The sequence below is a fragment of the Eucyclogobius newberryi genome, unplaced genomic scaffold (assembly GCF_026437365.1).
Source record: "Eucyclogobius newberryi isolate DKJ021-1_F unplaced genomic scaffold, fEucNew1.0.hap1 SCAF_6, whole genome shotgun sequence".
Lineage (NCBI taxonomy): Eukaryota > Metazoa > Chordata > Actinopteri > Gobiiformes > Gobiidae > Eucyclogobius > Eucyclogobius newberryi.
In genome coordinates, this window is record NW_027316278.1 from 11204406 (window position 1) to 11221610 (window position 17205).

The window sequence follows — 17205 nt, forward strand, 5'->3', positions numbered from 1 at the left end:
TGCAGTTGTGTTTGTTACATCAGTGCAGTTGTGTCTGTTACATCAGTGCAGTTGTTTTTGTTACATCAGTGCAGTTGTGTCTGTTACATCAGTGTGCAGTTGTGTTTGTTACATCAGTGCAGCTGTGTTTGTTACATCAGTGCAGTTGTGTCTGTTACATCAGTGCAGTTGTGTTTGTTACATCAGTGCAGTTGTGTCTGTTACATCAGTGTGCAGTTGTGTCTGATACATCAGTGCAGTTGTGTTTGTTACATCAGTGTGCAGTTGTGTTTGTTACATCAGTGCAGTTGTGTTTGTTACATCAGTGCAGTTGTGTTTGTTACATCAGTGCAGTTGTGTCTGTTACATCAGTGCAGTTGTGTTTGTTACATCAGTGCAGTTGTGTCTGTTACATCAGTGCAGTTGTGTTTGTTACATCAGTGCAGTTGTGTTTGTTACATCAGTGCAGTTGTGTTTGTTACATCAGTGTGCAGTTGTGTCTGTTACATCAGTGCAGTTGTGTCTGTTACATCAGTGCAGTTGTGTTTGTTACATCAGTGCAGTTGTGTTTGTTACATCAGTGCAGTTGTGTTTGTTACATCAGTGCAGTTGTGTCAGTTACATCAGTGCAGTTGTGTCTGTTACATCAGTGCAGTTGTGTTTGTTACATCAGTGCAGTTGTGTTTGTTACATCAGTGCAGTTGTGTTTGTTACATCAGTGCAGTTGTGTCTGTTACATCAGTGTGCAGTTGTGTTTGTTACATCAGTGCAGTTGTGTTTGTTACATCAGTGCAGTTGTGTCTGTTACATCAGTGCAGTTGTGTTTGTTACATCAGTGCAGTTGTGTCTGTTACATCAGTGTGCAGTTGTGTCTGATACATCAGTGCAGTTGTGTTTGTTACATCAGTGTGCAGTTGTGTTTGTTACATCAGTGCAGTTGTGTTTGTTACATCAGTGCAGTTGTGTTTGTTACATCAGTGTGCAGTTGTGTCTGTTACATCAGTGTGCAGTTGTGTTTGTTACATCAGTGCAGTTGTGTCTGTTACATCAGTGCAGTTGTGTTTGTTACATCAGTGTGCAGTTGTGTCTGTTACATCAGTGTGCAGTTGTGTCTGTTACATCAGTGTGCAGTTGTGTCTGTTACATCAGTGCAGTTGTGTCTGTTACATCAGTGTGCAGTTGTGTCTGTTACATCAGTGTGCAGTTGTGTTTGTTACATCAGTGCAGTTGTGTCTGTTACATCAGTGCAGTTGTGTTTGTTACATCAGTGTGCAGTTATGTCTGTTACATCAGTGCAGTTGTGTCTGTTACATCAGTGCAGTTGTGTCTGTTTACATCAGTGCAGTTGTGTTTGTTACATCAGTGCAGTTGTGTCTGTTTACATCAGTGCAGTTGTGTTTGTTACATCAGTGCAGTTGTGTTTGTTACATCAGTGCAGTTGTGTCTGTTACATCAGTGCAGTTGTGTCTGTTTACATCAGTGCAGTTATGTCTGTTACATCAGTGCAGTTGTGTTTGTTACATCAGTGCAGTTGTGTTTGTTACATCAGTGCAGTTGTGTTTGTTACATCAGTGTGCAGTTGTGTCTGTTACATCAGTGCAGTTGTGTTTGTTACACCAGTGCAGTTGTGTCTGTTACATCAGTGTGCAGTTGTGTCTGTTACATCAGTGTGCAGTTGTGTTTGTTACATCAGTGCAGTTGTGTCTGTTACATCAGTGCAGTTGTGTCTGTTACATCAGTGCAGTTGTGTTTGTTACATCAGTGCAGTTGTGTTTGTTACATCAGTGCAGTTGTGTTTGTTACATCAGTGCAGTTGTGTTTGTTACATCAGTGCAGTTGTGTCTGTTACATCAGTGCAGTTGTGTTTGTTACACCAGTGCAGTTGTGTCTGTTACATCAGTGTGCAGTTGTGTCTGTTACATCAGTGTGCAGTTGTGTTTGTTACATCAGTGCAGTTGTGTCTGTTACATCAGTGCAGTTGTGTCTGTTACATAAGTGCAGTTGTGTCTGTTACATCAGTGCAGTTGTGTCTGTTACATCAGTGCAGTTGTGTTTGTTACATCAGTGCAGTTGTGTTTGTTACATCAGTGCAGTTGTGTTTGTTACATCAGTGCAGTTGTGTCTGTTACATCAGTGTGCAGTTGTGTTTGTTACATCAGTGCAGCTGTGTTTGTTACATCAGTGCAGTTGTGTCTGTTACATCAGTGCAGTTGTGTTTGTTACATCAGTGCAGTTGTGTCTGTTACATCAGTGTGCAGTTGTGTCTGATACATCAGTGCAGTTGTGTTTGTTACATCAGTGTGCAGTTGTGTTTGTTACATCAGTGCAGTTGTGTTTGTTACATCAGTGCAGTTGTGTTTGTTACATCAGTGCAGTTGTGTCTGTTACATCAGTGCAGTTGTGTTTGTTACATCAGTGCAGTTGTGTCTGTTACATCAGTGCAGTTGTGTTTGTTACATCAGTGCAGTTGTGTTTGTTACATCAGTGCAGTTGTGTTTGTTACATCAGTGTGCAGTTGTGTCTGTTACATCAGTGCAGTTGTGTCTGTTACATCAGTGCAGTTGTGTTTGTTACATCAGTGCAGTTGTGTTTGTTACATCAGTGCAGTTGTGTTTGTTACATCAGTGCAGTTGTTTCAGTTACATCAGTGCAGTTGTGTCTGTTACATCAGTGCAGTTGTGTTTGTTACATCAGTGCAGTTGTGTTTGTTACATCAGTGCAGTTGTGTTTGTTACATCAGTGCAGTTGTGTCTGTTACATCAGTGTGCAGTTGTGTTTGTTACATCAGTGCAGTTGTGTTTGTTACATCAGTGCAGTTGTGTCTGTTACATCAGTGCAGTTGTGTTTGTTACATCAGTGCAGTTGTGTCTGTTACATCAGTGTGCAGTTGTGTCTGATACATCAGTGCAGTTGTGTTTGTTACATCAGTGTGCAGTTGTGTTTGTTACATCAGTGCAGTTGTGTTTGTTACATCAGTGCAGTTGTGTTTGTTACATCAGTGCAGTTGTGTCCGTTACATCAGTGCAGTTGTGTTTGTTACATCAGTGCAGTTGTGTCTGTTACATCAGTGCAGTTGTGTTTGTTACATCAGTGCAGTTGTCTTTGTTACATCAGTGCAGTTGTGTTTGTTACATCAGTGTGCAGTTGTGTCTGTTACATCAGTGCAGTTGTGTCTGTTACATCAGTGCAGTTGTGTTTGTTACATCAGTGCAGTTGTGTTTGTTACATCAGTGCAGTTGTGTTTGTTACATCAGTGCAGTTGTGTCAGTTACATCAGTGCAGTTGTGTCTGTTACATCAGTGCAGTTGTGTTTGTTACATCAGTGCAGTTGTGTTTGTTACATCAGTGTGCAGTTGTGTTTGTTACATCAGTGCAGTTGTGTTTGTTACATCAGTGCAGTTGTGTTTGTTACATCAGTGCAGTTGTGTCTGTTACATCAGTGCAGTTGTGTTTGTTACATCAGTGCAGTTGTGTCTGTTACATCAGTGCAGTTGTGTTTGTTACATCAGTGCAGTTGTGTTTGTTACATCAGTGCAGTTGTGTTTGTTACATCAGTGCAGTTGTGTCTGTTACATCAGTGCAGTTGTGTCTGTTACATCAGTGCAGTTGTGTTTGTTACATCAGTGCAGTTGTGTCTGTTACATCAGTGCAGTTGTGTCAGTTACATCAGTGCAGTTGTGTTTGTTACAACAGTGCAGTTGTGTCTGTTACATCAGTGCAGTTGTGTTTGTTACATCAGTGCAGTTGTGTCTGTTACATCAGTGCAGTTGTGTCTGCTACATCAGTGCAGTTGTGTTTGTTACATCAGTGTGTAGTTGTGTTTGTTACATCAGTGCAGTTGTGTCTGTTACATCAGTGCAGTTGTGTTTGTTACATCAGTGCAGTTGTGTCTGTTACGTCAGTGCAGTTGTGTCTGTTACATCAGTGCAGTTGTGTTTGTTACATCAGTGCAGTTGTGTCGGTTACATCAGTGCAGTTGTGTTTGTTACATCAGTGCAGTTGTGTTTGTTACATCATCAGTGCAGTTGTGTCTGTTACATCAGTGCAGTTGTGTTTGTTACATCAGTGCAGTTGTGTCTGTTACATCAGTGTGCAGTTGTGTCTGATACATCAGTGCAGTTGTGTTTGTTACATCAGTGTGCAGTTGTGTTTGTTACATCAGTGCAGTTGTGTTTGTTACATCAGTGCAGTTGTGTTTGTTACATCAGTGCAGTTGTGTTTGTTACATCAGTGCAGTTGTGTCTGTTACATCAGTGCAGTTGTGTTTGTTACATCAGTGCAGTTGTGTCTGTTACATCAGTGCAGTTGTGTCTGTTACATCAGTGCAGTTGTGTTTGTTACATCAGTGCAGTTGTGTTTGTTACATCAGTGCAGTTGTGTTTGTTACATCAGTGCAGTTGTGTTTGTTACATCAGTGCAGTTGTGTCTGTTACATCAGTGCAGTTGTTTTTGTTACATCAGTGCAGTTGTGTCTGTTACATCAGTGCAGTTGTGTTTGTTACATCAGTGCAGTTGTGTTTGTTACATCAGTGCAGTTGTGTTTGTTACATCAGTGCAGTTGTGTCTGTTACATCAGTGCAGTTGTGTCTGTTACATCAGTGCAGTTGTGTTTGTTACATCAGTGCAGTTGTGTTTGTTACATCAGTGCAGTTGTGTCCGTTACATCAGTGCAGTTGTGTTTGTTACATCAGTGCAGTTGTGTCTGTTACATCAGTGCAGTTGTGTTTGTTACATCAGTGCAGTTGTCTTTGTTACATCAGTGCAGTTGTGTTTGTTACATCAGTGTGCAGTTGTGTCTGTTACATCAGTGCAGTTGTGTCTGTTACATCAGTGCAGTTGTGTTTGTTACATCAGTGCAGTTGTGTTTGTTACATCAGTGCAGTTGTGTTTGTTACATCAGTGCAGTTGTGTCTGTTACATCAGTGCAGTTGTGTTTGTTACATCAGTGCAGTTGTGTCGGTTACATCAGTGCAGTTGTGTTTGTTACATCAGTGCAGTTGTGTTTGTTACATCATCAGTGCAGTTGTGTCTGTTACATCAGTGCAGTTGTGTTTGTTACATCAGTGCAGTTGTGTCTGTTACATCAGTGTGCAGTTGTGTCTGATACATCAGTGCAGTTGTGTTTGTTACATCAGTGTGCAGTTGTGTTTGTTACATCAGTGCAGTTGTGTTTGTTACATCAGTGCAGTTGTGTTTGTTACATCAGTGCAGTTGTGTTTGTTACATCAGTGCAGTTGTGTCTGTTACATCAGTGCAGTTGTGTTTGTTACATCAGTGCAGTTGTGTCTGTTACATCAGTGCAGTTGTGTCTGTTACATCAGTGCAGTTGTGTTTGTTACATCAGTGCAGTTGTGTTTGTTACATCAGTGCAGTTGTGTTTGTTACATCAGTGCAGTTGTGTTTGTTACATCAGTGCAGTTGTGTCTGTTACATCAGTGCAGTTGTTTTTGTTACATCAGTGCAGTTGTGTCTGTTACATCAGTGCAGTTGTGTTTGTTACATCAGTGCAGTTGTGTTTGTTACATCAGTGCAGTTGTGTTTGTTACATCAGTGCAGTTGTGTCTGTTACATCAGTGCAGTTGTGTCTGTTACATCAGTGCAGTTGTGTTTGTTACATCAGTGCAGTTGTGTCTGTTACATCAGTGCAGTTGTGTCAGTTACATCAGTGCAGTTGTGTTTGTTACATCAGTGCAGTTGTGTCTGTTACATCAGTGCAGTTGTGTTTGTTACATCAGTGCAGTTGTGTCTGTTACATCAGTGCAGTTGTGTCTGTTACATCAGTGCAGTTGTGTTTGTTACATCAGTGTGTAGTTGTGTTTGTTACATCAGTGCAGTTGTGTCTGTTACATCAGTGCAGTTGTGTTTGTTACATCAGTGCAGTTGTGTCTGTTACATCAGTGCAGTTGTGTCTGTTACATCAGTGCAGTTGTGTCTGTTACATCAGTGCAGTTGTGTTTGTTACATCAGTGCAGTTGTGTTTGTTACATCAGTGCAGTTGTGTCTGTTACATCAGTGCAGTTGTGTTTGTTACATCAGTGCAGTTGTGTCTGTTACATCAGTGCAGTTGTGTTTGTTACATCAGTGCAGTTGTGTCTGTTACATCAGTGCAGTTGTGTTTGTTACATCAGTGCAGTTGTGTTTGTTACATCAGTGCAGTTGTGTTTGTTACATCAGTGCAGTTGTGTCTGTTACATCAGTGTGCAGTTGTGTCTGATACATCAGTGCAGTTGTGTTTGTTACATCAGTGTGCAGTTGTGTTTGTTACATCAGTGCAGTTGTGTTTGTTACATCAGTGCAGTTGTGTTTGTTACATCAGTGCAGTTGTGTTTGTTACATCAGTGCAGTTGTGTCTGTTACATCAGTGCAGTTGTGTTTGTTACATCAGTGCAGTTGTGTCTGTTACATCAGTGCAGTTGTGTCTGTTACATCAGTGCAGTTGTGTTTGTTACATCAGTGCAGTTGTGTTTGTTACATCAGTGCAGTTGTGTTTGTTACATCAGTGCAGTTGTGTTTGTTACATCAGTGCAGTTGTGTCTGTTACATCAGTGCAGTTGTTTTTGTTACATCAGTGCAGTTGTGTCTGTTACATCAGTGCAGTTGTGTTTGTTACATCAGTGCAGTTGTGTTTGTTACATCAGTGCAGTTGTGTTTGTTACATCAGTGCAGTTGTGTCTGTTACATCAGTGCAGTTGTGTCTGTTACATCAGTGCAGTTGTGTTTGTTACATCAGTGCAGTTGTGTCTGTTACATCAGTGCAGTTGTGTCAGTTACATCAGTGCAGTTGTGTTTGTTACATCAGTGCAGTTGTGTCTGTTACATCAGTGCAGTTGTGTTTGTTACATCAGTGCAGTTGTGTCTGTTACATCAGTGCAGTTGTGTCTGTTACATCAGTGCAGTTGTGTTTGTTACATCAGTGTGTAGTTGTGTTTGTTACATCAGTGCAGTTGTGTCTGTTACATCAGTGCAGTTGTGTTTCTTTACATCAGTGCAGTTGTGTCTGTTACATCAGTGCAGTTGTGTCTGTTACATCAGTGCAGTTGTGTCTGTTACATCAGTGCAGTTGTGTTTGTTACATCAGTGCAGTTGTGTTTGTTACATCAGTGCAGTTGTGTCTGTTACATCAGTGCAGTTGTGTTTGTTACATCAGTGCAGTTGTGTCTGTTACATCAGTGCAGTTGTGTTTGTTACATCAGTGCAGTTGTGTCTGTTACATCAGTGCAGTTGTGTTTGTTACATCAGTGCAGTTGTGTTTGTTACATCAGTGCAGTTGTGTCTGTTACATCAGTGCAGTTGTGTTTGTTACATCAGTGCAGTTGTGTCTGTTACATCAGTGCAGTTGTGTTTGTTACATCAGTGCAGTTGTGTCTGTTACATCAGTGCAGTTGTGTTTGTTACATCAGTGCAGTTGTGTTTGTTACATCAGTGCAGTTGTGTTTGTTACATCAGTGCAGTTGTGTCTGTTACATCAGTGCAGTTGTGTTTGTTACATCAGTGCAGTTGTGTTTGTTACATCAGTGCAGTTGTGTTTGTTACATCAGTGCAGTTGTGTCTTTTACATCAGTATAGTTGTGTTTGTTACATCAGTGCAGTTGTGTTTGCTGTACCTGGTTGTGCAGCTGGAGGACCTCGCCCTCGCTGTTGTGGCTCTTCTCTTGTTCACACTCGTACAGCTCTCTCACCTCTCGGAGCTCGTCCCCCAGTTTGCGGACCTGCTCCTCCAGCGCCTGCTCCTCCTCGCTCCGGGCGCCCTGGTGACCCAACACACACTCATGAGGTTTCAGAGGATGTACTGGATAAAAGGCACAAGCATTCAACATCTTGACAACACTTCTATTCACCCTCTCCACTAATTGCAATTAAATACAGAAGAGTTCAATATCAATAATCCAACAGAATTGACGCTGTGTATTATGTAGTCAATTTTGCTTGTTTTTTTCTCATTTGCCGCCATATAATTTGTTTAGATACGAAGGCTACGCTTGTCCCTGATTGGTTAATCCACCTGTCAATCACGTTCAGACGCACATCTTCAAGTACTGGAGAAGTGTGTATTCTTAACTGTTTTGATGCCATTATCTAGTACCAGCCTGTACTTGGATTTTATTTGGCCTTTACTGGAAATCCAGAAAGTCCAGAAGGCCAGATGCCAGTGCTCTGCTGATAACATAATATGTTATCAGCAGAACTCTGGCATACTTTCATCTACCAAGAAGATGAAAGTATTTTCTTCAGAAATATTAATACTTTCAACATTAGTACCAATAACTTCACAATTTTACCAGCTATCAATCTTGTCTGGAAAAGAATCTTCATTATTATTATTTTAATTTGTGAATTGAAAAGTGAATTGTTGGAGTTTAATAGAAATACAACCTTAAACACACATTCCACTGAAGCTGCAACTGAAAAACTCCAGAAATTGGTGTTGATTGGAACCATTTTGATCCTAATTCAACTCCTCGAGAGTTCAAGCACTTTGTCGCACGTTACCGTGGACTCGTTGCCATCGAGCAGGTTTTGCGTGAGCCTCTTGAGCTCCAGCAGACTGGCCTGGAGACTTCCTGTAGGCACGTCTTTGGCAGAGGAGGTCTCGGAGGACTCGTCCATGGAGGAGTCCGTGGACAGGGCCGAGTCGGTGACGTCGTTCCCTCGCAGGTGAGAGCAGAGGGAGCGCACCTCACAGTAGGCCTCCCACAACTGGAGACGCAGCTGCACAGCACAAGAAAGATACTATTTATTATGTAGGCTACATCTTATTATCAGGTACAAGTTCTGAATGTGTTTGATTATCTTTGCATTAATCACATTTGAAAACGTTTTCTGATGATTTGACCTTTGAACCCCTTGACCTTGTTATTTCACCATGTGTCACTCATAATAAAGTGTAGACATAGTACAACTAATATCTACATTGGACAGATTATTTCATACAAAACACAAGCAAAAGGTGAAAGGACTCCAACCGCGTGGCTCACTGAGGGGAGAGGCAGTTTAAATGAAGCTATAAACAATAGCTGCAAGCTTTGAGGCAGTAAACCTGTATTAAGATGTAAGACTGCAACCAACAATTATTTTAATAGTCGACTAATAAGCAATTCATTTTTCGATTCGTCAACTAGTCGTATTGTATATTGAGACTATTTAAAATACTTTACATTATCAACCAAATAAGATTGAAATATGGTGAAGGCTTCTAGATAGACAATATTTACTTTATTAATCATACAAATCAGCAATAGTAATTTATCATTTTTTGATATTTTGATTAAATAATGCCGCTCCTTTGTATTAAAAAGTATTTTCGTAAATGTTTTAATGTCTGTACAGTTCAGATAGTGATTACGATTATCAATTCACCACAACGACTGTTTTGTTTTTTGTTGACTAGTCACTGTTAGTGGACGAATGGTTGTCAGTCCTTATCACATACAGTTTATTTGTGTAGTAACGGGGAGTCACCTGCTCCCGCTCCTGCTCCAGCTCCTCCTGCTCCATGCTCTGTTCGATCTCACAGAGCAGACTGGAGGGGTGAGGCGTGAGCGACGTTAGGCTGTGCTCGTCCGTCAGCTCCTCCAGCCGAGCGCTCAGCTGTCTGTGGGACATCTGCACCTCCTGAAGCTCCAACTGGCTCTGCCCAAACTACGGCAACACACAACAGTCAAAACAGGCCTGGTTATTTCAGCTGCGTTGTGTTGATTTATCATATACGCGAGGTTATTGTTGGGGGAGGTCTGGGAGGTTAAGTTCACGTTCACACAATCCCCATGTGGCCTCACGAGGGCAATTAAGTTCATGTATAAATCCAGGGGAAAGCAAACCATTGTTCAGTGTAAAAAGAGTCTATTGGGCAGTGAGTAATTTATGGTCTGCCTAACCTTTAATTAAAACTTTAATCTACAAGACTCTCTTTTTAGAAAGATAGTTGTGTGCAAAGTTATAAGAAGACGTGCTGTAACTTCATCTATGCATTACTCAAGTCGTCAATGTATTTTTTGATTCACACCACTACTTTTGTTAGTCCTAAATCGTATAATTTACAGCTACTTCATCAAATCTGTCTTGACCTGAATCTTCTACATTGTGGGAATTAGGTCATTATGCAAATTGACGAATGTTGATATTTAAAAAGCACTTATTTTATGAAAAATATCGTCTCAAGTACAGAATATCTATCATCTACATTCATATTCATACTTATCCAAAGCAAAACCATCCAAAAAAGATAAAATATGTAAATTACTGTGTCTTCATCATAATCTTTTACTAGCAACAAATTAGTTTACACATAATAGTAGTCCAGCAGTGATTAGCTTTAGTTCTTCTAATGATTAAACTTGGATTAAAAATGTAACACATGATTAAAAATGTAACATGATTAAAAATGTAACACATGATTAAAAATGTACCCGTTCTGTAGAAAATCCTGCTCATCTCTTTTCCTGTTGATCTTACCTGTCGTTCCTTGTCGTGGCACTGTCGCTCCAGCAGCAGCGTCCTCTCGCGCAGCTCGTCCACGGTGTTCTGCAGCAGCTCGTTCTCCTCCAGCGCAGCGTTCACTCGTCTCTCCAGCTCCATCTTCCGCTCCGACAGCAGCTTAATCTAACAACCAGTCGCACCGTTACACCACCAGGCCATCGCTACCACGCCAACAATATGTGATGAGAATGTCTTAAATGATGTAAGTTAAAAGATAAGCGTTTGATTTAAGGTCACGTTATTGTTCTGCTCTTGCACAGGCCGGGCTGCTACTCCCCCTGGTCTGAAGAATGCCGTTGCTAAGAGCGAAGTGGGCGTCCGGTGCCACCCTTGTCTTCTGGAATGCCCTGTATGTGGATTTAGCGCTCCCCTTTCATTAGAAACGTTTTGATAGCAGCATCGAGGAGGATTAAATCAACTAACTTTGGTTATTGTTTTTTTTTTTTTTGGAAACGTCTGGTTGGTCTTTTGGGAACTATAAAACTTCAGACAGGCCAAGATTCCAAGAATATCAGGCTTTATACAGTAAATGTGAAGTTAGAAGCAAATTTTAATCAACAGTGTGTTTTTTTGCCTCTAGGGCTGCAACAGGTTAATCGATTAATCGCAACTAATCAATTATAGGAAAAGTAAGGTCGGTAGGTAAGGTTTTATTACTCAGACGGAGAAGAAATAAACCAAAAATGAAAACACCTTTTTGTCTGAAAATATTCTCCACCAGGACGTCCCCAAATGGATAAAGTTCAGCTTTATCTGGGTTAAATTGAGTAAAAATCTGATTGCGTTCTTAACACCTAATCGATTAATTGAAAGAATAATTGCTAGTCTAATTAATTGCAAAAATAATCGTTAGTTGCAGCTTTATTTGCCATATTTTCATGCTTGTTTGTTGATTGTTTTTTTAATTCTTGTAATCTAAGGACATTCATTTCAACAAAGCAGATTTTTTTGTGTCTCTATGTGGAAAATTACTAGGATTTCAACTTTTCCGCATCAGACTTTCGGCCCACACTCGCTCCATCTTGGGCCTTTTCTTCGTCGAACACTATTTGAGTAAAAATAAACCTGCTGCTGCTGCTGCTGCTGCGGCTGCTGCGGCGTATACAGCCCACAAACACTCGCATCACATTCCAGAGACGTCTTATCGAATCCCGGTCGAGTTCATTTTTAACCCAGCCGCTTCTGACCTACATCTTCAACCCACTTTTCTGCACGCCGCAAATTCACTCACGCTTTTGTTAAATGGAAATCAACACTTTTAAAACATTTTCTACACGACCCGAGCGACACAAACAACACAGAGACGGCGTCATCAGGTTAGTCACCACTGGATGACACAGAAGGTGCGTTGGGAAGCGGGAGCTCCCAGACATTGCAGTGGGTCTAAATTTAGCTCGGATGTGGTCTCTCCCAATTCTAGAGCAGCGCTGCAGTCTGGTGTTCTCCGCATTTGGAGAACGCTCACTGTGCATCGTGCGGAAACCGTCATTCACCACGAGCGAATGAAGGAGTGAACCGGTGAATGAAAAGCAGAAAACACAATGGCATGCGCTGATCAGTGAGTCCGGATCATGCATCTCAGTGAAACAGGGATTGTTGTGAGGGTTTGAAAAATATTGTCTGCTTTTTTAAGAATGTATGGTTACGTAAATACTGGTGCCACAAACTAACTTTTTCAGGTGGTTTGATCCTGGCGTTTGCAGTGGTTTCATCCAGATTGAGGGGTTTGTATGGCATATGTTTCAGTTCAGTTGATAAAGTCTTTCAATCTGACACGTCAAACCAATTCAATCTGGAAATCATGGGTAAAAGTGACAAGTAATGTGTTGAAATTCATCTTAAAATTGTGTTTTATGGCTTATCATAAAGTTTAGTGCCGGCAGTAAGGAACCCAAGCACAGGTTTCAGAAGTTATGCAGCTGAGTCATAATATAAAGACCTGTTATTATAAATGCTCAGGGCAGCACAATTTATCCTGGTCTAGTTGGAACAATGATCAGATTGCAGAGCCACCAGGCCAAATAACAGGTCATATCTGTGGAGAGGCGACCCAGCTCACAGTATATTTGTTTTACGCAATAAAATCACCTGTGTTTGAATAAATGCATGATGTATAATCTTAATATCACACTGTGGAACGTTCCGACCAAAGGAATATCAACATGAAGACAAGAAGGTGCAGGACCCAGTATCAGAAGAGTGACTGTATCCAAACGGGTTTAATTCAACAAATACGCGTGTGTAATCCTTGTGTTTTTGTTGCTGATAGTTACAGTAGAACCAATTGACCAGTTACTGATGAAAGCTTAGAATAAATAAGGCCAAAACATTTAAAATAAAGTGCTTATTTGCCCAAAAGGCCCAAAAACAAACCATCTAGAATTCACTCCGACCACATTAAAGTCCTTTTTTGAACAGGACTTTATAATATTTTATAAAATGTTCTTTTTCTCTTCTTTTTCTATCCATGGATTTCAGAATGATGAGACTCTAGACCCGTTACCATGGCGATCAACAATTTAAAACAAATTATTACATCGTTTGCATGGGAAAAAGTCCTCAAATGTTGCATAAAACAGGGCGCTGAAACCCATGAATATCGTATCATCACAAAAGTATATGTATGCATTCTGAGCGGGGTCGTCTCTCTGCAGCACGGAGCTAATGCCACACTCTGGGACATGACCGGCCAGGCAATAAGACAAGCAGACGGCAGACACCTCCACCGGTCGTGTCGCATAGTGCACCTTTAAATAGAGGTTGTGGTCCGGGTTCAGTCCTCTGTTTTGGACTGAGATCGCTCTGTGTTTCTTGTGGACAACCCCTGTTTCCGGAGCCACCTCATCTTTCATGCAGCATGCAGCGGCGGGGACACAGACAGCGGCCGGGGACAACTCACTTCTAGCCCTTGCTGCTCCCGCAAACAGGAAGAAATGGTGGAGAGAGGAGACATATTGTGTGAGCGCTTCTGACGGCTGCTCGTTTTCTCAGACAGACATAAGTGAACGTGTTTCCCTCAATAACGCAGCCGACTGTACTTTCTGTGCCAAGGGTTTCACATTGGATTATGCGAGGGCGCTGACTCTGGAATCATGAAATTAAATTCAACATATCAGGTTCCACATTTGTGATTTTTTTTTTTCCTTTAGTAGTGGAGTGTTTTATAGACGTGACCATTTCAATATTTATTTCTTTGTTTTTCCTTTACTGTTACAATAATTCGCACATATAGGCCTTTTCGCACATAACTACCAAGAACTAGGTCCCTACAATCTCCCAGACTCTGTTTAGTCAGAGGAACCACCCAGTCCCCCTCGCTCGCATTCACACAGCGACAGAACCTGAAAGTGGCTCTTTATTCACAGTTATTCACAGTTATTAAGATTCTTAGTTACTGCTCGCTAATCAAAAGTTGTATTTTTAACATTTTGAGCTACTGTGTCCAAACAAGCATCAAATGGAGACTGGAACTAATGAACAGTACGAGGAACATGTTCTTACACTGCGAAAAAACGGACACTACATTCACGTGGAAGTGCTGGGACTCAAACCATAATATAATACATCCATGACTCAAACCAACAACCTCAGGGTTATTATAATTCCTATGGCCCTTTAGTCGTTCGGTCGATTCATTGGCCGACTAATCATTTTATCTGGATTCATACGGATTTATATAGAACAACGGCAAAAAGTAGAAGATATTGAGTGAGTTCACTGGTTTAATCTGCTTTTTTAAACACTCAAATACAGTTTCCTTGCACTTGTCTGTAAAAATAGTTGTTTTTGCACGAACTCCAAGCACAAATTTGTTTCCTAATGTTTCCTGTACTAAACCGATCATGTAAAACCTCTTCATTAGAGACAAAACGCAGCGCAAACTACTACAGACGCTTATTACTCGTTAGTGTTCCCACAGTTGTATCACGATCCCATATGGTGTTCAATGTATTCTGTCGCTCCACTGCTCTTTTCATCATCATAACGTCTCCACGGACTCTTCCCATCGGTTCGGCCCGTTCCCCTGCGTCCCAGAGCTGTAGAAGACGTTGGTGTGACTGTGTCTGTGGTGGAGTGGCTCACCTCGGCCTGGAGGCTCTCGAGTCGCGTCATGTGCTGGCTGGTGGACGTGCTCTTCTCCCTGAACTCGTCCCGTAGTGAAGTGACCTGAGTGGACAGCTGCTGCTCCACCGCTGCAGCCTGGACAGGGACACACACAAACGGGTCAGCTGTGCGGCTCAAGTCTGAGGAGAGCGGTCATAATGTTGTTATCCATGCTTTCTACAGAAATAGCTATTCAAATACATAAAAAAGTAGGTTTGCACAACATATCTTACCAAATTTGATATCGCGCCACTAGCTGATGCAGTAATCGATGTAGTAAATATATTGCAGTAACACCAAGGATTTCTATTTGACAGATATGTACAGCTTTTTTAAATGAAAAAGGCTGATTTTATTCGTTATTTTTCTAACTTAGCCTTGACTTAATCGTGGTTGTGTCAATGTTAAGCTTTATCTTTTGACAGCCTGACAAGTAAGTTAAACTCTGCTCATTTTAGTTTCAATAAATGAAACTACTGTGTCAAAAAACTATTTTAAACCCCAATTTTCCTTTTTCAGTGTAAATTAGCCTTGATTTAGTCTGGTTTTGTCTTTGTTAAGTTTTTATTTAGTTTCAAAATAACTGATATCATCTCAAGACAGTCAAAAGCAGTTGTCATATTTCCACAGCCCTATAGCTGCATGATATAAAAGTATTTAAAACCTAAAGCAGTTTCAGTTCTACTAAACCAAACGTGTTATCCCAGTTTTTACATTGTCACTCAAAAGTCATGACCTTTCAAAGATCCACTGGTAAATCTAGTGCGGTGTGAAAGAAAAGTAGAAAAGAGCTCATCATTGGGAAGTAAACCAGGAATACACTGGTCTAATCCAAGTCCAAACTAAAGCTGACAGGACTAAACCATGAGGGCTGAAGCACCTGCCCCTTTTCTCTTTTTCTCTTTTGTTTTAATGGTGTAAATATATAGGTTGTGTTCACGTGACATCACTACATTCTTATAGCTTCAAGTGCACATTACAGGAAAGAGAAAACATTAGAATCTGTCATAAACACATAAAAACTGAGCTGAGACAGGTGGAAATCACTGTTTCGTTGCCATGTTTCCGGTTTCTTGTCCTGGTTTATGGTTCATATCTCCCGTCTGCGTGGAACAGAAACATGAACAGTGTTTGATCTCCTCTGTCGGCATAATTAAACAAAAGAGCAATGCTTTTGTCACGATAGCTTCAGAGTGGTGCCATTGTTCAGCTCCGGAGGCGGGACTGTTGTAAAAGGAGCTGATCCCAAACAAATACAGTCATTCATTTTTGTTTTTTAATCAACTCTTTCTTTTTACTATATACTAAATATTAAAATATTGCATATCATTCCACAATATTATCCACATTTTGATACATTGCCCGTCTCTAAACGCACCTTATTAGTGCTGATTCAGATATAATACTGCATATATTTTCACTATTATTTCACTATCATTTCATTCTGACTTGAGCCAAGTGCGATCAGGCCATTTCAGTCTGTATCAGCCCCATTTACATATCACAACGCTGCTATGGCAACCACCAAATCCATCAAAAAGCTGTTTATGACCGAGAGGAGCGACACCGAGTAAACAAGGAAGTTTAAGACGTGTTCTCAGGGCCGTGCTCGCTAATAAACGAGCTAATCCTGCAGTTATAGCTACAACACACCACAATGTCAATACTTTTAAACCGCATACATTCATTATACGTTGGCGAGTGAACATTTATTAACCTGACGACCGCATTAAGGCTCTGACTCTGCCGAGCTGAAAAGGAGACTTGCATTTGAATCATTTGCACTATAAAAACATGAGTAAAATTCAGTTTTTTGCGGCTGATCTTTCCATTGTAAATTGCAATATTGATGTGGTTCATTGACTTCCTGTTGAAAACTGCAGAATAAAGAGGCATTTAACCTTTACAAGCGACGGATTCTCATTTGCACGTTTTTATATTTGAAAAAGTGACATTTTAGAACCTGCAAGTGTGACTCAGAGACTTAATCTAGAAATATATGATAATCACAGTTAAGTACAAGAACGTGGGCGGGGATAGGGGGTACGTGGGGATAGGAGGTACGTGGAAACAGGATTTTTTGGAGCGCTCGAGCCTCAGTTGAAGAAACAATACAGGATTAACTCAAACGTGCAAAGAATCAATAAAAAATACAACTTTGAGCGGGAAAACGATGAGTGAACACAGTCAAATCGAGATGTAAAGCTCATGTTAGTCGAGTTTGCCAAAGAATGTGTCCCGTTTAACACCGGCCCTAAGGGATATTCATGAATGGTACCGTATGGTGAGGTACAAGCAGTATCCAGCCCTCATCAGCACTAATACACTCACTGAAGCGAGAGGAGTGAACAAACAAGGAAAGGAAACATCACTTTCCCTTAATGAGAGATTATGAAACACACTGAGCATTGCACCTGATTTTTAAATTTAACTTCACAAACACTTGCACGAAAACTGGATCCCACAATAATTAGACATTTCATCTACAGATATATTGAACAGATTTGACTCATTGCAAACCTCATATCCAATTCTGTGGCGAGAAAATTACGTTTTTCACCATCATTTATAAAAGAAAAGCAAACTATCTGACATTTCTACCCTGGAAATTGCTTATTTTTTAGTTAGAAATACTTAAACCATTAG

The 17205-nt window shown here is 40.8% G+C and overlaps 1 protein-coding gene across 2 annotated transcripts in view; it reads right to left on the reverse strand.

Annotated features, from left to right (window-relative positions):
• Window positions 1-17205, reverse strand: part of LOC140347299 (BICD family-like cargo adapter 1) — a 46838-nt gene that overhangs the window by 17638 nt on the left and 11995 nt on the right. For both annotated transcript variants that reach the window (XR_011924367.1, XM_072433693.1), the window contains exons 3-7: window positions 14539-14655; window positions 10432-10578; window positions 9439-9618; window positions 8470-8688; window positions 7584-7727 (exon numbers count right to left, since the gene is read on the reverse strand). Coding sequence is in view for 1 of the 2 variants with exons in the window: in XM_072433693.1 (XP_072289794.1) it covers window positions 7584-7727; window positions 8470-8688; window positions 9439-9618; window positions 10432-10578; window positions 14539-14655 (807 nt within the window). In the remaining variant the exon portion in view is untranslated. The remainder of the gene's footprint in view (window positions 1-7583; window positions 7728-8469; window positions 8689-9438; window positions 9619-10431; window positions 10579-14538; window positions 14656-17205) is intronic.